This window comes from Mauremys reevesii, linkage group 6 (assembly GCF_016161935.1).
Source record: "Mauremys reevesii isolate NIE-2019 linkage group 6, ASM1616193v1, whole genome shotgun sequence".
Lineage (NCBI taxonomy): Eukaryota > Metazoa > Chordata > Testudines > Geoemydidae > Mauremys > Mauremys reevesii.
This window is the reverse complement of record NC_052628.1, coordinates 87251207-87268536: the sequence shown is the minus strand read 5'-3', so window position 1 is coordinate 87268536 and position 17330 is coordinate 87251207. Positions and strand designations below refer to the sequence as shown.

The 17330-nt window shown below is 44.3% G+C and overlaps 1 protein-coding gene across 8 annotated transcripts in view; it reads left to right on the top strand.

Annotated features, from left to right (window-relative positions):
* The window catches only part of LOC120408000 (programmed cell death 1 ligand 1-like), an 85137-nt gene that overhangs the window by 51714 nt on the left and 16093 nt on the right, over positions 1–17330 (top strand). For 6 of the 8 annotated variants that reach the window (XR_005600363.1, XM_039544442.1, XM_039544444.1 and 3 more), the window contains exons 3-5: positions 4048–4127; positions 13563–13765; positions 15023–15175. Coding sequence is in view for 6 of the 8 variants with exons in the window: in XM_039544442.1 (XP_039400376.1) it covers positions 13747–13765; positions 15023–15175 (172 nt within the window). In the remaining 2 variants the exon portion in view is untranslated. Of the gene's footprint in view, positions 1–4047; positions 4128–11856; positions 11881–13562; positions 13766–14880; positions 15176–17330 lie in introns of those variants that run through there. The other 2 variants (XM_039544446.1, XM_039544443.1) reach the window with 2 other exon arrangements.

The window sequence follows — 17330 nt, the reverse complement described above, 5'->3', positions numbered from 1 at the left end:
GGCAGTGTCCCCTCATTTGTGTGATGAAGTAATAAAGAATGCAGAAATAAGAAAAACAGGGGGTTGGGGGGTGGATAGGGGTTGGGGCAGTCAGAGAGTGGGGAACAGGGGGTTGAATGGAGCCAGGGGTCCCGGGGGGGCAGTCAGGAAGGAGAGAGGGGATTGGATGGGGTGGCTGGGGGCAGTCAGGGGCAGGGGTTCGGGGCGGTCAGGGGACAGGGAGAAGGGGTGGTTGGACAGGGCAGGGGTCCCGGGGGGCAGTCAGGAAGGAGGGGGGGTGGATGGGGTAGAGGGAGGTCTGGGGGCTGTCAGGGGACAGGGAACAGGGGGCTTGAATGGGGCAGGAGTCCCAGGGGGGCCATCAGGGGACAGGGGACGGGGGTGTGTGGATGGGGCAGGAGTCCCGGGGGGGGGCGTCAGGGGACAAGAATTGGGGGTGGGGCCACGCCTGGCTGTTTGGGGAGGCACAGCCTCCCCTAACCGGCCCTCCATACAATTTTGGATGGCCAAAAAGTTTGCCTGCCTCTGTCATAAACAGTCGCTATAATGCACAGACAACTAAAAGATCTATAAATATAACTGAAACACAACAAATATTTTAGGGTCAATCCAGTTCCCATTGAAGTCAATGAAGTCTTTCTATTCATTTTAATGGAAGTTGGAGCAGTCCTTTAGAGAGTGAAGGAAAAATTGCCTATATCAGTGGTTCTCACTTTTTTTTCACGGACCCCTTGAAAATTGCTGAGGGTCTCAGTGGACCACTTAGTGATCTTTCCAAATTTTGTTTGTACTGTTAGCTAACTATTGTTAAGTGCTTTGGATAAAAGCACTATATAAAAAAAAACCCTTAATAATTAACTTTTTTTGTTCTACAAATAAAAACACACAACTCATATTTTAATATCACTAGTCTTACCTTTCTAATGTGATGGTTGTGACATCTCTCCCCTGCCGCGACAGTCCCCGAGCTGAGACTGGGAAGGAGTGGGGTCTCTTTCCCGCCACAGCAGCCCCAGAGCTGAGGCTGGGAAGGAGGGACGTCTCTCCCCGGCAGCCGCAGGCCTGGAGCTGGGGAAAGTCACCTCTTTCTCTGGCCACCTTGGCCCCACACATCCCAAATTCCTTCACCCACTCTTCTCACCCCACTTCCTACTTCCCCCTCCCACCTACCCCATATTCCCCCCCAAGGTCACCACTTCACCTTAAATGTGCATCTTTTCCAGCGTCCAGCATCTTCACCTGTGCAGCTCCACTAATTAGGTGGATGGCCCTTCATTCTCTCATGTGCGACTGCCCAGGCGTGCACATTAGGGGGAACTATCCAAAGACCACCTGAATGGAGCTTGTGGACCACTGGTGGTCCACAGACCATAGTATGAGAACCTCTGGCCTATATTCATGCAGGAAATTTTGCTGATCTATCTTCTGACTTGTGTTCATACAAGACTATACATGGGTTTTTTTTGTCAGTTAACCTCAAGTTAACATCCTACATCATACAGTTCTAACAACTAAGAATATTTCTTTAGCATACTTTCTTTTAAAATTTAGGATTATTATTACATTAAAGTGTTATGCATTTCAACCAACTTAACACAATACATTTATATATAATTAATGGATGAATTAACTTTTTTTATAATTATAAGAATTGTACAAATATTTAAAATAAACAAAATTAAGGCTCTAGTCCTGTGATGACTTATACACATGCATAACTTTGAGTATGTAAATAGTCCCAATTAACTCAATGGAACTTACTCACAGGCTTAAAGTTCAGCATGGGAGTAAGACTTTAAAGGATTGCAGCCCAGATAACCTTATAACAACTAATCACAAAGTATATTTAAACAAAGAAAACAATGTGAATGTGTTAATTATGTACTATAATCAATTATATAATTATATAGATGCTGCGTTTCATATTAGATTAGTTCCATGTATGAATGGCAAAGACTATACATAAAATGCAATTAAACTAGCTTAAAATCCAATTAATCTAGGGGTTTTTAAGTGTTAATTTTTAAAACCTTTTGTGTATATTCACAGAATAATTTTCATCTCTACATTTTTTGGGACTGTCAACTTGTTCTTTAAACACAAAGAAATGTTTATAGCATCCCAAAGATACATATTTTTGTATTAGAGTATTTAGTTAGCTTTTCTGACAGCAGGTTATGAGAATACAAATCAAAGCTCAGTGGATCCATAAAGTCTGAGGTCTCAGCTCACAGGACAAGAATTGTCTCATTTGTGGACCGGGTCTTTCTAGTTCTGGGTTCAGAAGACATTGTCAGATCATTTTCAGAAACTTGCACTGCTGCTTTCTGGACTTCTCAATTATTCTTGTTCTTTTTTATAAATAGAGCTATCAAAAACTTTCAAATAAGAAATGTTTCCATCAAAAACTGGTCTTTTTACAAAAAACAAAGTTTAACAAAAACTTTCATTTTTAAACAATTTTCTTTTTTTACACAAAACCCAAACTTATTTATTGTTTTTTCCTACTCCTTTTTCTCTTGTCCCCAACCCTCCAAAACCTTTTCCATGGCAGAATGGAAAAAGGAGAAAAGGGAGGAAAAAAAGGAGTTAAAAACTAAAAAACTAAAACATTTTGTTTAAAGAAATAATTGCAAACATTGCCTGAAAACTTCTAAACAAAAGCATGTGGAGATTTTTTGAAAATGTTCTTGACTTTTAAAATCACTTTTTGACCAGCTACATTTATTATTTATACAATGCCCAGAAGTATATTAGGCACTCTACAGCAGGGCCGGCTTTAGGCCGATTCGCCCGATTCCTGGGAATTGGGCCCTACGCCTAAGAGGGCCCCGCGCCTTAGGCGCCTTTTTAATTTTTTTTACTTACTCCGGCTGCCATCTGTCTGCTCCGGGGTCTTCCGTGGCCCTGCTCCCCTGACCAAAGCACAGGCGGGAGCGTGGCTGCCCCACAGCCCCACTCTCCCAGCTGGAGCTCCGGCCGGAGTGTGGCCGGCCCCAGCTGGAGCTCCGGCTGGAGCGCGGCAAGCCCTACTCTGCAGCCCCACTCTCCCGGCTGGCGCTCTGGGACCTTTAAATAGCCCCCAGAGCCCTGGAGTAGCGGGGGGCTCCGGGGGCTATTTCAAGGGCCGGGGCTCCAGCTGCCTCTGCCACCCCGGTCCTTTAAATAGCCGCTAGAGCCCCGTCGCCCCCATGCATTCCCCAGGGCTCCCGCGGCTATTTAAAAGGTACGGGGCGGGGTAGAAGCAGGGGAGCCCCAGGCCCTTTAAATAGCCCCCAGAGCCCTGGGATAGCAGGGGGCTATTTAAAGGGCCGGAGCTCCAGCTGCCTCTGCTGCACCCCCTGCCCTGCCCGCACCAGCCCCGCCCCCTCTGCCTGCAGCCAGCTCTGCACCCCGTGCCCACAGCCAGCCCCTGCCAAACCCCCTGCCCTGTTCCAGCCAACCCCTGCCACACACCCCTGCGGCCCTGCCCAAAGCCAGCCAGCTCCCCACACACCCCTGCCCGCCCCAGCCCTGCCCGCCCTGCCCGCACCCAGCCCTGCACCCCCTGCTCTGTCTCCAGCCAACCCCTGCTGCACCCCCCTGCCTGAAGCCAGCCAGTCCCGCACTCCTGCGTCTCCAGCCCTGCCAACCCCTGCTGCACCCCCCTGCGGCCCTGCCTGAAGCCAGCCCGCCCCACACACCCCTGTCTCCAGCCAGCCCCGCACCCCTTGCCTTGCCTGCCGCCAGATCCTACCTCCAGTCAGCCCCTGCCCTGCCTCCAACCAGCCCCATGTCCACTGCTGCCCTGCAGTTCCCAGGGCAGTAACCCTGCACACCTGCTTCAATGATGGGGGCAGGGAGCAGCTGGGACCCACACATGTGCACACCCCCAGGGATTGGCAGGGACCCACGCATGTGAAACGGTGGTCATTAATAACCAATCAACAGCATATATGATGCAATGTACATAATATATAATTTTATTATTTATATAGTTATGGAAAGTAAATAATACATGGAAGAAATGAAAGGTTTTTTGTTTTACACTTTTTTTTTTTTTTTTAGTCATCCCTGCCAGGGCCCTGCCGAAAATGTTCGAATTGAGCCCCGCACTTCCTAAAGCCGGCCCTGCTCTACAGTTAGAGGTAAGGACATAGTCGCTACTCCCAGTCCTGCAAACACTTGCACATGTTTACCTTCCACACAAGGGTAGTTCTATTGACTGCAATTGGACTACTTTTGAGTGTAAATCAGAGGTCCCCAAATTGCGGGGCGTGACCCACTAAGGGGGCACGGAGGAATGTTTGGGAGGCCTTGGTGGGACCTGGACCAGCCCTCCTGGGGACAGGGAGGGAGTGCCACCCAGTCCCGCTCCACCCCCAGCTCTGCCACAGTCCCGACTGCAACTACGCTCCTACCTGCAGCCTGGGCCCCTAGTCGCGGCTCCACTCCTAGCCCTACCCCCAGCCTCAGTCCCTGGCCACGGCTCCGGACTCAGCCCCTGGCCATGGTTCCGTTCCCGGCTGCAGTTTCATTCTCAGCTCCAGACCCGCCCCCTGCTGCAGCTCCAGCCTTGGCCCCCATCCCCCTCTCCATGACCCAACCTCAGGAGCCATGGTCCCAGCCCTAGCTTCAGTGAGGGTAAGGGGACACAGACAGGGTAGGGTTGCCAATTTTGGTTGGATGTATTCCTGGAGATTTAATCACATGACATAATCTTTAATTAAAGAGTAATCTTTAATTCCTGGAGACTCCAGGCCAATCCTGGAGATTTGGTAACTTTAGAACAGGGGTAAACTAGGGGCACAACCATGAAAAGTTTGGGGACCACTGATGTAAATGCTTGCAGGATGAGGGCCTTAGGTTCTAATCCTGACAGTGCCTGTAGTTTTGCAAGTGAGTTATTTGACCCACATTAGTCATACCATAGAAGGAAATGCACAAGTGTCTGCAAAACTGGACCCTTAGCCTCTGATCCTGCAAAGGGATTGGCACAGGGAGGTCTGCGAACACCTCTTAACTCCAATGAAGTTTTATATGGTGTACATCTTTGAGGATCCCTTTGCAGTAACAAAGATTAAATTGTAGACAAGATATAAAGCGATAGCAACAAATAGTAGAGTGGGAATAGGGGAAAGGGAGGATGTGGGTCACAAAATGAAGATAATTGGCAGAGAATCCTAAAAGGATGCATCTGATTATTTTTATGTATTTATTTTACTGTATAAAATCCTAGGTAATTAATCTTTTGTGGGAGGTCATATGGAAGGCGCTCAGATACAAATGTAATGGGATACTGTACAACACCCTAAGTTAGAGAAGATTGTGAGACAGATGTGGGGCATAGCTGAAAATTGAGATAGATGCAGGCACAGTGAAGAGCAGGGGGAGAGAAAAAGTGTTGGTAGGAATCAGGAAAACAAGAATTGGAGGCATGATAAGGCAGAGCAGAGAGCTAAAGCTAATTGATTGTAAAAACAATTCCATATGCATGGCTGATAAGAGTCAATTTAGCTGTAAACAGAATATAGAGTCCAAAGGTAGACAAGTCAGGAGGAGGCGTGGTGCTGTTTATCTGAAAAAGAAGCAATCTTAGTTACAATAAAAAGAATGTGGAGTACTTGTGGCACCTTAGAGACTCAGAAATTTATTTGAGCATAAGCTTTCGTGGGCTAAAAGTAAACTCACACCTTCTTGTCAAGGGTTGGAAATGGGCTATCCTGATTATCACTACAAAAGTTTTTTTTCTTCTGCTGATAATAGCTCACCTAATAGCTCACCTTAATTAATTACCCTCGTAACAGTTGGTATGGCAACACCCATTTTTTCATGTTCTTTGTGTATATATATTTTCCTACTGTATCTTCCACTGCATGCATCCGATGAAGTGGGTTTTAGCCCACGAAAACTTATGCTCAAATAAATTTCATAGTCTCTAAGGTGCCACAAGTACTCCTGTTCTTTTTGCTGATACAGACTAACACGGCTACCACTCTGAAACCTGTCACCAGGCTTAGTTATAATGTTATACAGCCTTGATAACACGGAGGGATTTCCTGCTATATGTTCTTTGCTCACAAGATGGCACAACTGCTTTCCTAGAGAATACAACACTGGAAAAACTAAAAAAATGCTGTAGCAAGAGATCAGAAACAAAAACATGTTCCAAATGCAAAATCATGAGCTGATAATTTCTTCCAGTAGAGGAATCTCTATTGTTCTATTCATCTTGTTCTAAAGCAGAGGTCCCCAAACTGTAAGGATTGTTCGGGGGGAGTGGGGAGTGGCAGGGCCCAGGCCATCCCCCACAGGGGGCAAGGAAGGAGTGCCACAGCACCCCGATCCGCTCCCAGCTCTGCTCCAGCCCCTCTCCCAGCTGTGGTGCTGGTTTCCAGCCCCATGCCTGGCCCTGGGACTGGTTGTGGCTCCACACCTGGCCCTGGCCCCAGTCTCAGTCCCAGCCCCAGCCCACAAGCCCAGCCGCGGCCTCTGGCATGGCCCCGCTCCCGGCCCCAACTCTGCTCCTGGCCCCGGACCTCCACCCAGCTGTGGCCCCAGCCTCAGCCCCCTTATCTCTGTCTGCGTCCCCCCCACCGCGGAATCCCGGCTCCACTTCGAGACCTAGATCTGGGGGGAGCGGATAGGAGTAGGGGGGGCATGACCCTGAAAAGTTTGGGGACCATTGTTCTAACTACTTTAAATTAGACAGATTCTTCCCCTAGAGAAAATTAAAAGTGGTTAAAACTTTTAAATATTGTTTTTTGTGCTTGGTAGATAAATAAAGGAAACAGGACTCCCCCAAAAAACAGACAGTTTAATGTGAATAGGTAGAGTCAACTCTCTACAGAGCAAACATGAGCTAATGTGCAAAACTCACCCACTCTCTGGGGTTTGCCTTCATTCTCAATTTTAAAATAATCATACATAAGCATCAGGAACTGGATGTTTCTAGGGGTTTTCCCTGCAAGATCTCCTTCCTCTCCTGTTTTGGATAGGAACCCGGAAACTCTCTTATAATATAGAACCACTGCTAATGACACTTCCCTAACATAGCAGCCAACCTGTGCTAGCATGAGTCAGCAGAATAGTCCTCCCTGTGCCTTCCTGGTCCTATTTCTTTAAGTCTGTCACAGTTAATTTACTGGCAAGGACAAACAGGAACTGAAAATGTAGTCAAAGTAAGTGGTGTATTCATGTATAAAATGGAATCCTAACAGCAAATGTCCTGATGTTGGTTATGATTTTTACAGTTAACTTCCAAATTAAAAATCATTAAAATTCATGGCCTAAAAAGAGTTAATTGTGTATTGGAAGCATTTAAGCTAGTTCTAGGCTATATCTGCTTTTGGACTAAAGAAGACTTCTCTCCAAAGATATGCACAATGAGCCACCTTCATCCTGGTGTAACTCCATTGACTTCAGTGATGTAAATTATATGCCAGAAATAAATAATTCCTGACTAGGTGTAAGTGGGAAATGTAATTTGTACAGATTTAGTATTTGCGGGGTGAGTAAAATGAGTTGAATTTATACAATGTGACAGAAAAGGGGATGTAATAGGAGAAAACATAACAGAAGTGTATGAAACAAAGCAGATGCTCCTTTTCATATCTACATAGCACACATATAGGCAAAGGTCAATCAATTCCGTCTGGGTTAGCATTTTGGTATTTTAACATAATTGAGATCTTGGGTTTAATAGGCAATTTGACTTTTGAAGCTGAAATGGGTAACAAGCGAGTTAAAAAGGGATCTAATGTTGCTACAACCTAGACCCTGCTTTGTTGACTAAAAATCTTTAAAGCAGCAATGTCATTACTAATATTGACAGAGTTTAAATGCATGTCAGTCTCTCTAGTTGATTTATACTTCTGTCAAATTGTTTTGCAGGTTAAACTCTCAGTTTATGTGACCCAGGGCATAAGGGATGCATATGGGTTTACAGAGACCCTCTGGGTCTGATGTTTACAAAAGGTGTGAGCTCTCTACCAACAGCCAGTAACATTCTTGTCATCCTAATCATTGTGAGATGTATCTATGGATGATATTTAAGGAGTTAGTTTTCAGTATAGATACATATGTTCTTAAGGTATGTGAGTTAAGACTGGTCACCAGAAGGTTATAAATAGATTTTGTTCAGCCATGGGGTAGATGCATATTTCTCTGACTGGTTATTGTGTACTGTATGTAAGTCTATTTGCATTATGAGACTGATGCTAATGAAAAGATTGTGAATTCACATGAGAGAAAATCTGCAGGAAAAACAAAACCAGTAGAGGAGTGTCCTGTTTATGAGTAAAGACAATGAATTTGGGGGGAAATAACTGGGGGTACTGAGATGCACCTAGGATCCTTCCCCAAGAAGATGAACTGTCAGTGTATTCTGTCTTAGAAAAAGAAGCTCACAGCAAACCTGGCTGGAAAACATTGAAAAGTCTTGGGGTGAATTAAACTTAATTAGACAAGATGGTATGTTGTTAATTGAGTTCAGGTTCTGGAAGGTGTGCTATGATTTTATTTTACATGTAACAATTTGTTTCCAATACTTCAAGTACTACTTCTAGAATTGCTATAATTTGATAAATAATCCTGTAAATGTTTTCACTATAAATGTATCTAAGTGCTTGTGTTAAGCAGAATGGTGATCCTGAGGTGAAACTGGTTATCTGATGTGTACTATTCATTTAGGAGAAGTGAATCTGTGAATTCAGTGAGTGTCCAGTGAATCAGGGGCTGAACACTGGAGGACATCAAGTTTGGAGTGTCTCTATCACGAACCTGTAAACAGAAAGCTAGGCCTACTTAGGCCTGGAGGGGAGTGCTTCTGTTGCCTGTGGCTGGTGGAGTTGGGGAGCTGACCCCTGGTAAGCATAGATGAGGCTTCCTCACCCTAAGGGCAAGTGGTAGCGAGGACTTCACAATCTTGGGTACTTGTGGGAAGCATCACGCTTTGATTCTAAAACTCTTCGTTATATTTTCCAAAATAGAAGAACAAATGATCATTTAGATCAGTGATACTCAGACTGAGGCTCGTGAGCTGCAAGAGGCTCTTTAATGTGTCTCCTGCAGCTGTTTGCAGCACATGATGTTAAAACAGTGTGATTTAATTACTTACCAGTCTAAGTTATTAACCAATCATAGTTGATAAAATAATAATATTTAATCAGTCATTTTGCTCTGAGAATAAAATAGATTAGATTATTATAATCTATCTAGTAAACAAAACTATGAATCCACACTACTGTGGTTCTTTGGGTAATGTTGATCACTAATTTGAACCTCTGAGATCTGAGAATTTAGATCCTCACAATATTACAGTTCAAGAAGCAAGACTAGCTGAAGTTTTTGGAATAAAATTGTCAACCATTAAAAAAATTAGAACCTTCACTGGACTGTCCAAGTATAACCCATCCTATGAGTTCTGTAGTACTGATGTTTATTTTGCGTTCACATTTATTTGCTTACGGTCAATAGTTTGTGGTGAAAAATCTGCTTACTGCAAAGATTCCTAACTAGACCCATCAGCAGTTTTTTCTTCTCTTTTTGGAATGAGCATTAAAAAAAAATGTTTCTGTAGTTTTAGTGAAAAAGCTGCATACTGAGGATATTTATAACCTCATCTTAATGACAACTAATTCCAGAAGAGTTTTTTCTCGGAAAGTTTTCCTTTTAGTATTTGACTCCATGAAAATGGAAGTAGGTGATACTTAGCGGTTTATTAAATCTGAGTGTAGAAACAGAGTAAATACAAACCATTTTTTTTGGACTCTTGACACAACATTTTCTGTTTGCATTATGGGAAGTTCCAGAGAGATCTAATTTGTCCTATGTAGTAAACCACTTATCAAAAGTGAACTGTGTTAATGTTGAGAAAAATTCATTGGGCTTCCTCTTAATGCTGGGAATCTCTTGGCAAACATCCTTTTGTTGCTAGAACTAAACCTTCTCATTCCTGTTGTATATTGAGTGATTAGAGATAAGATAGTGATTGTTCTGAAGGTTGTTACATTTATAAACTTACCTGTATAACTAAATCTGCCATTCAAAGACTAAGGTCACTGGCTTTGCATCTCCAGTTTGCTAGGATGATGCCAAAGAATAAGTCTTGATGAAGTTACTGGCTCAGCACCAGAGCTTAAAGTAGACCAGATAGGAGGAGGAAGAGCATGATATGTGACGAAATCACATTGCATAAGAAAACAATTAGAAAATCATTTGCTTGATTCTTTAATTTTAATTAAACATTTTATTGATTGTCACCTACAGTATAATAAATCATAATGACTTGCTCAGTTTAAACAAAGTAGACCAAATTTATCCCCATTGTAACTCCACTGAACTCAGTGAAGTTCACACAAGCGTTGAATTTGATCCAATTAACTTATTATTGTCTCAGATTGAATGTTTCCTTCATAATCTGTTTTATTAACATTTTTGGGTTTTGCCATACCATGGCATTAATGTATATTTTTGTGTTTCTAAACAGCTATTTAAGGGAATTAGTATAAGTTCAGGAATGGAAGGAGAAGCATTTTTGTAGACTCATCAGAGTGGCATTTTTTATATCTTTCTCTACATGCATATTTCTTTGATAAGCATTAGCATTTCTTCTCAAGAAATCCAAATCTTATCTTTATCCAGAGCCGGTGCTTTATCTCTTGTATTGGTCATGATTTACTAAGCAGAATTAGTCTCCAGCATGGGTGACGGACATCCTGTCAGGGAGTGGGAATTCTGGACAGTAGCTGGGAACTGAAATAAAAAAGAAATCCCTGAGCTTTTGCTATTTACTCCAAAATGTTAGGACTGGATAGTGGCTGGCACCTGTGTGGATGCACAATATGGAGTGAGCCATGAGAAGCCTTCTCCCTCTTTGTGCTCCATGCAGAGGCTGGCCACAGTTGTAATCCTTGTTAACACCCCCATGGCACTAGCTAGTCCAAAGGAACTCTGCCCCTATTAGTCAGAGGAGCTGGCCACTCTCAGAGGGGAATGCATTCTGCAGAGACTCCCTGAGTCACAATGCCTCCTAATGTTCCCAATCATGGTGCAGTCCTGTACCATTCCCAAAACAGGGTGGGGCCTAGTAGACCCTATCAGGCCTTAAGTTTCTAGTCCTTCTGGTTGTGCAGACTGACTTCCCAATATGAACCAATGCTCAAGCCTTGTCTACACATAGAAGTTTCACCAACATACAGTTTAGGAGTATAGTGCAACCGAAAATCTATTTCATTGACATGCGTTCACACTGTCATTTGCACTGACGCACTGCATCCACACACCAGCATGCTGTATCAATGCAAAGATGCTATGCTGTGGGTGAGTGCCCACACTACCCAATGGCACACTGTCTCATGGAAAATGTTTGCTGTGTGTTGTGGTGGGATATTCACTACAAGGTCGTTATGGGAACTTGGGGTCAAAGCTCAGAATTCCCTCTGATATAATCCTCAGATATTCAATATGTAGGGCTTTGTTCATTCTGTTATAGATTAGTTTTAAATGTTTGTGGGGTTTTCTTCTGTATTCGACTCTGTAAATTGAGTGCTACTAAACATTTATCAGTTTAAATGTTTACCAGCACAACTCTGTCAAAGCCTTTATGATGGTGAGTATTCTGGCTCCTTGCAAGCTCATGTTTTGCTGATATTCTCATTGTATATTTCTGTGGTGGGTTGTTGTTTGGTTTTTGTTTTCTGTTTTTGCTGGGGGTGCATGTTTGTTAATAGGACGATGTCTAGTAAAGAAAGTAAATCTGTTTCAAGCAGTTGTGATCCTGGAGGATACATCCATCAGGAGGATCACAAAGTGGCAAAGAAGAGAACTATTGAAGAGGTCTAGGGGCCACCCAGGAACTGTGCTGGCAAGCTCTCTTCTGTGACGATCCCTGATTTGCTGGTGTAGTGGCTTGGAAATGTGTCATATCCAGTTGTGCCTGGCAAATTAGCTCCCCTTCCAAATTTGCTAACAAAGATAAAATACTACTTGTCCAAAATGTTCTCTCAATTAGTGCCTGCAGACCAGAGAGCTGTCTGTGCCAAAATTAACAGGCAGCTCTTCCTTCAAACAGAGACCATCCTGTCTCTGTGCCCATTGCTGTGCCTTAAGCTACACAATCTTTGTGTTCTAGCTTGTTCTTTCAAATGTCTGGCAGTCATGAGTTTACATGTGCCTGTTTTATATGCCATCAGAGTGCCTATTTCTGTATCTGAGATGCTGGCTTTTGCATAAAAGCTATGTACTTATGGATGTGGAGATAACGCCAGAAAATATATTGCTACATTAACTCATTGCATGTAATAACTGAATAACAGTGTCATTCTTGTCTACTACCAGGATACATGCTTGTGTATTTATTAAATATAATGCGTCATACGCCATTTTCTTCCTCCAGTACACTTAAACATGTGAATTTATTTTGACTTGTCCTCCCAGCAAACAATACTGCATAATGCTACTAGATGTCATTCAAACTATACCCAATATGATGAATTTGTGCACTTAGTTGCTTATATGAGTTATAAACCAAAAAACGGTAGTGGTATCTTGCACTGACTATATCTCTCTTTCTATTACAGGTTATCATTGTCAATAAGGTTTTGAAATTCTGTAAATTCCTTTCCCCACAGTAACTTCTATTTTGAGAAACTAAAATTGGCCAGTGATGTTGCTTTCCCATTAATCCAACTGTTATAGGAAAACAAAACTGAAGGAAATACATCCTATGAAATTATTTCAGTTTCACTTTTTGTGGACTAAATACAAAGCTTTGCTGTGCCAGGAATGTACTGCAGGGTGGATCACCAGTTGTTTTATAGTGTGGTGATAAACTAACCAAATAATGAGAAATCTGATGAATTTCCTTTTATCTCATGTCTACAGTTGTTAAAATATTGGGATGTATCTTAATCTGAAGAAAGACCATTCATTCCTCCCTTTCTCTTGGTGTCTTCAACATACTCTGGCAGAAAGTAGGGCTATAGTACTAATTGCTGCCACCTCCTGCTGGAGGAAGGTTATTTTGTGTCTCATAGCTATGGTTATTACTGTGGTTTGTATGAAATTAAAATAAACCCACCTGCTTGCTGACTTTAACTGGATTTGGCTTCCTAGTTTTAAGTATATTTTCTCAGAGTTAAGACAATGATATTAAGTTTATATAGCACTTTTTAGCCAGAGTCGTCATATTTTATAAACAATCGGCTAAATCCTGGCATTATGGGCAAAATCCTATTTGGCAGAAATGATGGTACAAAGCTAGATAGGTTGTAACGTGTGTTTGGTGTAAGACACCAACAGTGTCGGCACTGGATGCCATACATAGGTCTGGCTCAATACACCATGAAACACTTTTTATTGCTCCTTGCTGCAGCAGCAAAGTTATTGCTGCTAACTTGTGTATCATTCTGATGTCAATATATGCATTTGTCAGATTTTGGACCCTTTCCCCTGAAACCATTTGCTTTGTTTCATGTTTATACCCCCAGATAATCAGAACTTTGGTTTTACAAAGGAGGGAATTTATAATAGACTTGAGTGATGTAAACACCAGACTAAAATAGTCTCTCCTTATGTCCTAGATCCAGCCTTCATTGAAACCATGGAAAATCTCCCATTGACTTTAGTGATACAAACTTACATTATCACAAATGGTCTTATACTCTAGCGTTCTGGATATCTCTGTGGTCTCTGAGAATCTTCCACATAAAATAGATTGGCAATAGGGAAGTCCCTGGCGTCTTCAGCTTTTTTCCCTATTGAAGGATGAAAAGATTTGCCTGTGGTAGGTGATTTGTTTGGGGAATATTTTGTTTGCTGCTTTTTTTGTTATTTTGTTTTGGTGGAGAAAGCAAAATGGCTGATGGGATGTCAGTCTGGTTATGGTGGGAAAGCTTTATCAAATATCTCTGCAAGCAGGATGATTTGATTTGAGATTTTCAATGAACAGAAACAATAAATGCAAATTAGAGAGGGACCTGATTTCAAACTCCTGATCCAAATACCCCAAAACTGTGGGGAATTTTGGATCCAACACCATATACAAAATCTGCTGGTTATCCCCTTTTCTATAAAATGGGCTGAACTAACACCCTGGAGTTTTCCACCCCTAGACTTTGGATCAGATTTTAATTTAACAGGTCGGAGTTGTCCAATACAAGTTTTTATTATGATATTACAGCTGGTAAAAATAAGGACCATTGAGAGGAAGACCCTGAATAATAGAGTAGTAGACAACTTCTTCTCCAACATACACTTAACTTTGGGTCTGATGTTAATACAAAATACCGTACACAGAAGAATTGGCAAAACAACAGATGGCATTTTTATTGCAGAACAGTTATTTCTTGCCCTAAATATATAGGCAGATAGAAGATGAATGGGGCATTCACCTGTCATTTAGTCTTGCACAGTTTTACCTCTTCCACCTCTGGACCTGTGTCGACTTTGGCATGCAGGGCTGTTACGTGCTGTGACATTTTTGAGTGAGTCAGGTTATAAAATGGTTCTGAGTGAGTTTCTGAAATGTCTCATTGAATCACAAGACAGCAGAATCCCCAAGAGATGGAAGAGACTAAACATTGCCTAGAAATGAATCTCAAGTAAGGAAGTCCTCCACTCCCCTACCAGGGAAGTGAGATTTGGGTCACATCTAATCTCGTTCCATGAGGGCATCTCCCCTGAATGAAGAGGGCATCTCTTCATGAGGGCATCTCCCCTGTGGTCTCTGCTGATTGCAAAGGCTGGGGCTGGACTCTGAGTTCACTTGGGAGTGTTTTCAAGCAGAAAACAAAGGGATTGTTCTGGATAAATGACTCTCATTATGACACTGATAGTCATGAGATTTAGTGGCGCTGACTGAGTCAGGCTGGAATTCCCTTCCGTTTGCTTCCCGTCTAGGGTCACCGAGGCAAACCCCGGGTACGTGCCCCAAGCCCCAGAGGCGTGTGAACCTCCTGGAAGGTGAAGCAAGACCAGGAGGGAAGTTTGGGGGTGGAGCGCAGAAAAAGAAGATCTCCCCTTTACTCTCCTCTCACTGCAGTCCCGAGCAGGCAGCTGAGTTGGGAGGAGCATATTCTACCGCGTCTGCTGCCGCTTTCCCTGCTGACTCCAGCTGAGCCGGTGGCGTTGCACCTGCTGTGCCTGTCATCCAGCCTTTCCCCGCGGCGGAAGACTCTCGCTGGCCCTCCGAAAGGTAGGACAGCCCGTAGCGAGAACTTTACAGCTCCGGGGCGAGCAGAAGAGAGCGTCATCTCCAGGCGTTGCGCGCGTTTAACGCCGAGAGCGGCGCGCCTCGCAGGCTGGGTGTGTGGCTGTCGCTTGTCCTTAGAGCAGTGGAAACGTGCCCGAGGGGGGTGTGCATGTCTGCCTGGCGTCCGCCTGCCGTGCTCACACCCACACGAGGCGAGAGCTGCCGGGCCGCTCGCATTTGGAGGGAGAGAGCTTTCCCCCCGCCCCTAGACTGATTTTAAAGCGCTCCCCATTTAGGGGCAAATCCTACCGCTCCCCCTGCAGCCCGTCTACCGTGAAAACTGGGGTGGTGCCGAGTGCGGGGCACGGGGAAGGGCGGGCTTTGCCTGAACGCACCCAATTTGCAGCGCCTGTGGTTAGCGAGCTCTCTCTCTCAAGCGATCGACTTAGGTTTGATTTCGAAAGGGGCATGGTGACGCTGACGCAGCTGTTCCGTGTAAACAAAACTCAACGTGTAGGATAGCGGGGACCTGGCTGTACGCGGTGACGGGTGTCCGCCTCCGGAGTGTCCATGGCTTTTAGCCCCACAGAGGAGGATGGACCCACTACTGAGCAGACGCACTAGCCATTCCTCCGCGGAGGGAAAAGCATGATGACCATAGGGGACCTTAGCAATGGTCACAGAATGTCTGCTGCTGCCCTACTCTGCGCGGGGTGGGAGTGAGGGCTGCCCTCCTTTCTGGTCCCCAGGGGGGTACTACAAGGCTGAAGCTGTTCTTGAGCCAAGCTCCTTAGTGAAAGGCACACGGTTGACTTATTTTTAAAAAATTCTTCAACACGAGTTTACAGTTTTTAGACATTTTCCCAAAATAAACTAGACTGAATTTTATAACAGTATATATTCATTGTTACCTCAGTCCCTCTTTGTGTAATTGTTTCTTAATTTGAATAAGAGGTTTTTTTTTGGGGGGGGGGGTAAATGCCAAAATATTTTGGGTTACCCTAAGTGACACGTTCCCAGCGACTGTTAATCTGTGCTGAAGTAGCTGGCATGGTCCGCTCTCTGACTTATAGCTTTATATCTGTGCAAAATGCCACCACATGCTACATGCCTGTCCTACCTTCCAATTTACAAATGCTCCTTGAATAAGGAAGTGGCTTTTGTCACCATCATGTTCTCATTACACTTTGGGCATTTAGTGCAGTGACAAAGCTCCTCCACTCCTGTCTGTTTCAATGGTTCCCCAGCTGTGCCCCAGGTTTTTCAGCTCAGCTTCCACAACTCTTTGCCATGTTGTTTTCAGGTGGCCTTGTTTTCCAAATCACAGAATCTCAGGGTTGGAAGGAACCTCAGGAGGTCATCTAGTCCAACCCCCTGCTCAAAGCAGGACCAATCCCAAGACAGATTTTTGTCCCAGATCCCTAAATGGCCCCCTCAAGAATTGAACTCACAACCCTGGGTTTAGGAGGCCAATGCTCAAACCACTGAGCCTTCAGATGTCCATCTTATTGCTATTCTGGTGATGGAATCAGTTTCCATCAGACATAGGCGCTGGCTTCCTCAGGGCGGGGGAGGTGCTCAACCCCTTTCTCTGCCCCAAGTCCCGCCCCCACCTGCCTCCTTCCCCCAAGTCCCCACCTCTGTCCCGCCTCTTCCCATCCCTGCCCTGCCTCTTCCCATCCCACCTCTTCCTCACCTCTTCCCACCCAGTTCCGCCCCCCTCCCTGAGCATGCCCCATCCCCACTCCTCTCCCTTCCTGCCAGACTCTCCTGCACACTGCTAAACAGCTGAGAGGCAGGGGGAGGTGTTGATTGGCAGAGCTGCTGGCAGGCGGGAGGCACGGGGGCAGGAGAGCAGGGAGCTGGCTGCCAGTGGGTGCTAAGCACCCACTAATTTTTTTCTGTGGGTGCTCTCACAGAGTCGGCGCCTATGCCATCTGAAGTACATGGCCAGTCCATCGCCACATTTAAGGAGGTGGCTTTGAGTGGGTGTAAATGACAAAATATTTCTTGGGTCAGCCTAGTGACACATCTCTGCAGTCATTAATGGACTCTACTGTCCAGTTAATCACAAAATTCCCTTTTTGTGTAGGTGTCTTGCCTAAATAAAGAATGCAGAACTGATTCTTTAAACTGTCACAACCTGACAACCTTGAAA